General features: G+C 42.2%; 1 protein-coding gene across 1 annotated transcript; it reads left to right on the top strand.

The window, feature by feature from the left end:
- Positions 1 to 423: 423 nt before the first annotated feature.
- On the top strand, positions 424 to 7,229 carry LOC308146991 (type I phosphatidylinositol 4,5-bisphosphate 4-phosphatase-B-like; the record flags this gene model as incomplete). Its single annotated transcript, XM_080519022.1, is given in 9 exon segments — positions 424 to 557; positions 2,007 to 2,173; positions 4,008 to 4,114; positions 5,112 to 5,223; positions 5,329 to 5,381; positions 6,407 to 6,443; positions 6,445 to 6,498; positions 7,088 to 7,140; positions 7,211 to 7,229. Coding segments are annotated over 9 exon segments (678 nt in total). The 5' UTR covers positions 424 to 481.
- Between the last annotated feature and the right edge of the window lie 1,357 nt (positions 7,230 to 8,586).

Genomic DNA, 8,586 nt, shown 5'->3' with positions numbered 1-8,586 from the left:
TTTATATTCAGTGTAAACGAGTCTAAACGAGCTAAAAGTGTTAAATCCACTGTGATTTGTTGTTAGGTAAAGATTAAAAAAAACACCAATTTCACTTTCACAGACAAAAAAAAAGCAAATAAATTTTTGCTTTATTAAAAAAAAAAATCTTTTGCAGAAAGATAAGTTCCTTATCTTCTGCTGTCAGAAGGCGACTGCGCTGTCAGGCCGCTCAGCCAATCAGAGAGCGCCATGGACCAGACCCCGCCCCTTTGGGCCCGCTGATTGGCCGAGCCCGCTGTCCGTCACGCGCATGACTCAGCCCGGGAGCCCGGGTCATGTGACGGATGTTTTCGCTGTTCCACTTCCGCGTTGCGGCACCTGCACTTGTTTAGTTTCCTCCGCGTCACGTGGGCCGTCCAGACCCCCCCAGTGCCCCCCCCCAGTGCCCCCCGCCGGACGGCCGCCTCGCGCACGGTTCTCCCGCCCCCCGCCGGGAGCGATGGAGGACGGGGAGCGGTCTCCGCTGCTGTCCGAGCAGCACGACGCTTCCGGCGGCTCCCCGCCTCAGCCCTACGGTACGTCCGCCGCCCTACGGTACGTCCGCCGCCCTACGGTACGGCCGCCGCACTTTGACACGTTAAAGTGGAAGTGGCGGTGCGACGCGGAGCGCCGAGTCCAGAAAACACCGCGAGTACACCTGTTGTTGGAAATAAATCCACCGCGGAGCCTGAAATGTCCTTATTATAGATCCTCCATAAGTAGAGTTCTAGATGTATGGTAGTAGAGGTGTAGGATACTTGTAGATTATATGATGTAGTCTCTGCACATCTAGGAGTAGAATCATAGATGTATGATAGTAGAGTCCAGTAGTAGCCTCGTAGATTATATGACGTAGTCTCTGGACTTCTAATAGTAGAATCATAGATGTATGATAGTAGAGTTTAGTCCAGTAGTAGATTGTATGACGTAGTCTCTGGACATCTAATAGTAGATTCATAGATGTATGATAGTAGAGTCCAGTAGTAGCCTCGTAGATTATATGACGTAGTCTCTGCACATCTCGGAGTAGATTCATAGATGTATGATAGTAGAGTTTAGTCCAGTAGTAGATTATATGACGTAGTCTCTGGACATCTAGGAGTAGAATCATAGATGTATGATAGTAGAGTCCAGTAGTAGCCTCGTAGATTATATGACGTAGTCTCTGGACATCTAATAGTAGATTCATAGATGTATGATAGTAGAGTTTAGTCCAGTAGTAGATTATATGACGTAGTCTCTGGACATCTAGGAGTAGAATCATAGATGTATGATAGTAGAGTCCATAGTAGCCTCGTAGATTATATGACGTAGTCTCTGCACATCTAGGAGCAGATTCATAGATGTATGATAGTAGACTATATTACCAGGCGTGGACTCGTACACATAAAGACGTAGACTTACAACTAGGATTTGCCTCATAGATGTATTATAGTAGACTTCTGGATGTCAACAAATAGAGTCCTCGACATGCGGAAGTAAACTCGTAGAAGTACAATCCTAGGATAACAATAGTTGGCTTGTAGAGGTATGATAGTAGATTCAGACATTGACCTATCATAGTCGACAACTAGAAGTATGATATTAGAAGTGTAGGAGTAGAATTATAGACCAGACATGTAGAAGACTGTAGTGTTAGACTTGTAGATTTATGATAATAGACTAGTACGTGACGACGTGTATTCCATAGACGTATGACAGTAGAATTGTGGGCTCCTTGGAGTAGACTTGCAGACTTTTAGTAAATTTGTAGACATGTGATAATAGACTCATACTCTTTTAGTAGTACACTTGCAGACGTCCTGTAGATGTATGATAGTAGACTCGTAGACCTTTAGTAGTAGTTGTAAAGTTTTGGTCGTAGACGTAAGATCGATTTGTAGATGTATCGGTGTAGTATTGTAGATGTGTATAAGTAGACTCAGACGTCTTGTAGTCTACTTCTACACTTCTATGATTCAATCCATATACTTCTCTGCCTCCAGCGTTCCTCGACGAGCCGCCGCCCTACTCGCCGCCCTACTCGCCGCACGGCAGCCCGGACAGCGGCGGCGCCGCGGTCATCAGCTGCCGGGTGTGTCAGAGCGCCATACCTGTGGAGGGCAAGGCGCACCAGCATGTGGTGAAGTGTGGCATCTGCAACGAGGCCACGGTGAGTCGCCATACTGATTTAACCGCCATACTGATTTAACCGCCATACTGATTTAACCGCCATACTGATTTTAACCTCCATACTGATTTCTACCGCCATACTGATTTCCACCGCCATACTGATTTAACCGCCATACTAATTTCTACCGCCATACTGATTTCCACCGCCATACTGATTTCTACCGCCATACTGATTTCCACCGCCATACTGATTTTAACCTCCATACTGATTTCTACCGCCATACTGATTTCCACCGCCACACTGATTTCTACCGCCATACTGATTTCCACCGCCATACTGATTTAACCGCCATACTGATTTAACCGCCATACTGATTTCCACCGCCATACTGATTTAACCGCCATACTGATTTCCACCGCCATACTGATTTCTACCGCCACACTGATTTCTACCGCCATACTGATTTCCACCGCCATACTGATTTAACCGCCATACTGATTTCCACTGCCATACTGATTTCTACCGCCATACTGATTTCCACCGCCATACTGATTTTAACCTCCATACTGATTTCTACCGCCATACTGATTTCCACCGCCATACTGATTTCTACCGCCACACTGATTTCTACCGCCATACTGATTTCCACCGCCATACTGATTTTAACCTCCATACTGATTTCTACCGCCATACTGATTTCTACCGCCATACTGATTTCCACCGCCATACTGATTTAACCGCCATACTGATTTCCACCGCCATACTGATTTAACCGCCATACTGATTTCCACCGCCATACTGATTTCTACCGCCACACTGATTTCCACCGCCATACTGATTTAACCGCCATACTGATTTAACCGCCATACTGATTTCCACCGCCATACTGATTTCTACCGCCACACTGATTTCTACCGCCATACTGATTTCCACCGCCATACTGATTTAACCGCCATACTGATTTCCACCGCCATACTGATTTCCACCGCCATACTGATTTCTACCGCCACACTGATTTCTACCGCCATACTGATTTCCACCGCCATACTGATTTAACCGCCATACTGATTTCCACCGCCATACTGATTTAACCGCCATACTGATTTCCACCGCCATACTGATTTAACCGCCATACTGATTTCCACCGCCATACTGATTTAACCGCCATACTGATTTCTACCGCCATACTGATTTAACCGCCATACAAATTTCTACCGCCATACTGATTTAACCGCCATACTGATTTCTTCCGCCAAATTATTTTTGAGGCATTTTCAACATTTTTTTCCAGCAACATTAATTAACAAATCCATACGTCGATATTTTCGTCATTTCAAATCATTTTGGCTTTTATCTTTGTATTTTGGACATTTTTAATTTGATTAAATTTATTATGTTAGAGTGGTTGTTTTTTTTATTTTTGTTTTTTTTTTATATCCTTTTTGAGGCGTTTTTCCCAGCAACTTTAATTTTTTTTTTTTTTACTTCAGTATTGTAGTCATTTTAAATAATTTAAGTAATTTTGGTTTTCGTCCTCGTCTTTTGTCCATTTTGAATTTGTATATATTTACTATTTTAGTGGTTTTTTTTAATAATTTTTGAGGCATTTTGAAAAAAAAATTCCCAGGAACTTTAATCTTTTTTTTTTTAACTTCAGTATTTTAGTCATTTTAAGTAATTTAAGTAATTTTGGCTTTTTTCCTTGTCTTTTGGTAATTTTTAATTTGGATGTATTTATTATTTTAATTTGTAATTTTTTTTATTATTTATTTTATAAATTGTATTTATTAATACATTTTTTTCATCCTTTCTGGAGAATCTCCTCTGTTTTATTTCTATTATTTGTTAATTGTTATTTCCCTCCCGACTGCAGCCGATCAAAAACGCTCCGGTAGGGAAGAAGTACGTCCGCTGTCCCTGCAACTGCCTGCTGGTCTGCAAGGTGACGTCCCAGAGGATCGCGTGTCCTCGACCCTACTGGTGAGACGCCGTCCGTCCTCCCGTCCAACAAACGTCTTCATCACATCGTCTCTAGTTTCTACGAGTTTCTACTTTTTCTCCCTGGTTTCCACGACGACTCGAGTTAAAGACGGGCAAATTTTTGCATTTTCGCGTGAGAAACGTTACGAAACGTGTCGTTACCATGTCGGGCCACTAGTCGGAGCTGTTAACAATGAAACCGCACACACATACATGTATTTTCGAAAAGTTTTTCCAAACGTTGCATTTGTTTCCCCCCCAGTTTCCACGTAGTGTGAGCGTTTTTCTAAAGTTCCACTTTGTTGGCTGTTGTGTGTTCACAAAAAGTTTTGTTTTCATTATGTCGTTTTCAAAAAGTTCTGCTTTAAAAGAAAAAAGTCCCATGTTCAAAAAGTGGCAGTTTGGAAGTTGTTTCCAAAAAGTTTTGTTTTCATTATGTCGTTTTTTCCTTTAAAAAAAAAAAAGTCCCGTTTTCAAAAAGTGACACTTTCTAAGTTGTTTTCGAAAAGTTTAGTTTTCATTATGTCGTTTTCAAAAAGTTCTGCTTTCAAAGAAAAAAGTCGCATTTTCAAAAAGTGGCACTTTGGAAGTTGTTTTTGAAAAGTTTTGTTTTCTGCTTTCAAAAAAAAGTTCCTTTTTCAAAAAGTGACACTCAGGAAGTTGTTTTCAAAAAGTTTTGTTTTCATTTTGTCATTTTCTGCTTTAAAAAAGTTCCATTTTCCAAAAGTGACACTTTGGACATTGTTTTCAAAAAGTTTTGTTTTCATTATGTCTTTTTAAGCTGTAAAAACAAAATCCCATTTTCAAAAAGTTTTTCCAAACGTTAGCATTAGTCCCCCCCCCCCAGTTTCCACGTAGTGTAAGCGTTTTTCAAAAAGTTCCACTTTGTTGGCTGTTGTGTGTTCACCGTTGCCATGGAAACGGACGCCGGAAACCCTTTTATGTTGGTTTTTTTTTTGTGTGTGTGTTTTTTTTTTTTCTAAATGTGTCCCCCCAGTAAGCGAGTCATCAACCTGGGACCGGTCCACGTGGGCCGGGACAGTCCAGAACCGCCGCGGCAGCCCGCCGGCCTCAGTGTGGTCTGTGGGCACTGTGCCAACACCTTCCTGGTGAGTGGCGCCCCCTGCTGGCAGCTCCAGTGTTCACTGCAGCACAGTCACCTGTGTGTGTGTGTGGTGTGTGTGTGTGTGTGTGGTGTGTGTGTGTGTGTCCAGTGGACGGACTTCTCAGACAGGACCCTGGCTCGATGTCCTCACTGCCGGAAAGTGTGAGTGTTTCCTCCTCGTTTGACTCGTTTTTCAAAAGACGACGTCCTGGACTCGTCTTCATGGACGACGTCAACCTGCGTCCGTCCGTTTTGTCACAGTTTATTTACTCTGTTTACTTTATAGTTTGCTTAAACATGTCATTTAGTTTGTTTGTTTAATTTTCCACCATCTACTAAAAGTTACATTTTTCAAAAAGTTTTACTATGGAAGCAGTTGATAAAAAAATGTCTGTTTTTGTTGTTAAAAAAAATTTTCGTTTTTCAAAAAAGTTACAAAATTCCCCCCCAAAAAAAGACTCTGAAAGCTGGTTTCAAAAAGTTTCGCTTTTTGAAAAGTTCCATTTTCTTGTTTTCATTATGTCGTTTCTAAAAAAGTTCTGCTTAAAAAAAAAAAAAAGTCCCATTTTCAAAGAGGTGACACTTTGGAAGTTGTTCTCAAAAAGTTTTGTTTTCATTATGTCATTTTCAAAAAGTTCTGCTTTAAAAAACAAATGTTCCATTTTCAAAAAGTTTATTTTTCTAAAGTTCCACTTTGGAAGCCATGCTCAAAAAGTTCCCTTTTCAAAAAGTGACACTTTGGAAGTTGTTTTCAAAAAGTTTTGTTTTTATTATGTCCGTTTTCTGCTTTAAAAAAAAAAAAAGTCCATTTTCAAAAAGTTTATTTTTATAAAGTTCCACTTTGGAAGCCATTTTCAGAAAGTTCCCTTTTCAAAAAGTTTTATTTTTCTAAAGTTCCCCTTTTGTTAGCCATGCTCAAAAAGTTTTCATTATGTCACTTTCAAAAAGTTCTGCTTTAAAAACAAAAGTTCCATTTTCAAAAAATTGATTTTTCTAAAGTTCCACTTTGGAAGCCATTTTCAAAAAGTTTACATTTTCAAAAGTCCCATTTTTCAAAAAGTATATTTTTCTAAAGTTCCACTTTGGAAGCCATGTTCAGAAAGTTCCCTTTTCAAAAAGTGTCTGATGACGTTAGCAAAGCTCCGCCCCCGAGGCGTCCTGTCGTGACTCGTGTCTCTGGTTTGCAGCTCCTCAATTGGCCGGTGGTTTCCCAGGAGGCGGAGCCCTGCTGTGCTTCCTGCTGTTCGTGGTTCTGGCGTTCACCACCGGCGGCCTGCTGGTGAGTCTCTGCTGTCTGCTGGTGCCACTTTTTAAACACCAGTCTGTTTTCACAAGTGAAGGACGAGTCGAGGGAGGAACTTTTTCCTCCAGTCTTTTATTTGTTTTTTACAATTTTAACTTTTTCCTTTCAGATTCACTCGTTTTGATTTTGATTCAGTTTCCCGTTATTCGCTGCCTTTTAGGCCTCGAAAACAAAAATTATTATTTTGCCATTTTTCTCTCCTTTTTGTTGTTGTTGTTGGGTCTTTTGGGGGGTTTATTTAATTTTTGCAGTTTTTAATTTTAATTTGAATTTTTTGCCATTTTTTGCATTTTTTATCTTTAGTTTTTTTTTGCCATTTTTTATTTTATTTAATTTTTTTGCCATTTTCTGCTTTTTTATCTTTATATTTTGGGGATTTTCTGGTATTCCAAAAAATTTTTGCCATTTTTTTTGCTTGATTCCAAAAAATCTTTACACTTTTCTTTTTTTTATTTTTTTTTCATTTCTGTCCTTTTTCTTTTCAATTTCCACTTTAAAGTGAGTTTTCTCCATGTCCTGCCTGTCCTCTAACCCCCCCCCCTGGTGGTGTGGTTTGGTACTGCAGGCGGGGGACCTGGACCTCCGCCCAGACCTCCAGAGGAATTCTACGTCTCCTGGGTGCTGCTGCTCGGTCCTCACACTCTTCACTGTGGTCAGAGGCTTCTACTGGGAGGTGTCTGACCATCAGCCTGCCCAGCGCCCCCTAGTGGAGGGGGGAGGAGGGGGGGGCGAGAGAGAGAGAGGTGAGGAGAGAGAGAGAGAGAGGAGAGGTGAGAGAGAGAGGGAGAGAGAGAGGTGAGGAGGAGAGAGAGAGAGAGGTGAGGAGAGAGAGAGAGGAGAGAGGTGAGGAGAGAGGGAGGGAGAGAGAGAGGATGAGGAGAGAGAGAGAGGTGAGGAGAGACAGAGAGAGGTGAGGAGAGGAGGGAGAGAGAGAGAGAGATGAAGAGAGAGAGAGAGGAGGAGAGTGAGAGACAGAGGTGAGGAGGGAGAGAGAGAGAGAGAGAGGAAAGGAGAAAGAGAGGTGAGGAGAGAGAGAGAGAGGTGAGGAGAGAGAGAGAGAGGTGAGGGAGGAGAGAGAGAGAGAGAGAGGAAAGGAGAAAGAGAGGTGAGGGAGAGAGGGAGGGAGAGAGAGATGAGGAGAGAGAGAGAGAGAGAGGTGAGGAGAGAGAGAGAGAGGAGGAGAGAGTGAGAGACAGGTGAGGAGGAGGGAGAGAGAGAGAGAGGGGGGGGGAAAGGAGAAGAGAGGTGACGAGAGAGAGAGAGAGAGAGGTGAGGAGAGAGAGAGAGAGAGAGGTGAGGAGAGGAGAGAGAGAGAGAGAGGTGAGGAGAGGAGAGAGAGAGGAAAAGGAGAAAGAGAGGGGAAAGGAGAAAGAGAGAGGTGAGGAGAGAGAGAGAGAGAGATGAGGAGAGAGAGAGAGAGATGAGGAGAGAGAGAGAGAGAGGGGAAAGGAAGAAAGCGAGGTGAGGAGAGAGAGAGAGAGAGATGAGGAGAGAGAGAGAGAGATGAGGAGAGAGAGAGATGAGAGAGAGGTGAGGAGGAGAAAGAGAGAGAGGTGAGGAGAGAGAGAGAGAGAGAGAGAGGTGAGGAGAGAGAGAGAGATGAGGAAGAGAGAGAGAGAGAGAGAGAGAGAGGTGAGGAGAGAGAGAGAGAGGTGGAGAGTGAGAGAGAGAGAGAGAGAGAGAGGTGAGGAGAGAGAGGTGAGGAGAGAGAGAGAGAGAGAGAGGTGAGGAGAGAGAGAGAGATGAGGAGAGAGAGAAGAGAGGGAGGATGACTAAAGTTGGCAGCAGGTGGAGGAGAAGAATCATTCTCTCTCTCTTCTTCTCCTCCACCAGAGATTTTTCAGTCCCATGAAGTTTTTCACAAAATTACCTGTAAATAAATATTTTTGGTCGTTTTTGTGTTTTAGTTCCTTTTGAAAACAAATCACCAGAATTAAATATTTAAAAAAAATTTAAAAAAAAAAAGTTTGAAATAAAATGACAAAAACAGCTGGAAATTTGTTGAAAGAAAAGAAAAAGGGAAAAAATAATCAAAAGGAATTCAGAATTCAGCTTTTTTTGTTT

The sequence above is a fragment of the Blennius ocellaris genome (genome assembly GCF_963422515.1).
Source record: "Blennius ocellaris genome assembly, chromosome: 23".
NCBI classification, from domain to species: Eukaryota; Metazoa; Chordata; class Actinopteri; order Blenniiformes; family Blenniidae; genus Blennius; species Blennius ocellaris.
Note: the sequence above shows the minus strand (reverse complement) of the source record. Positions and strands in the feature narration are given on the sequence as shown.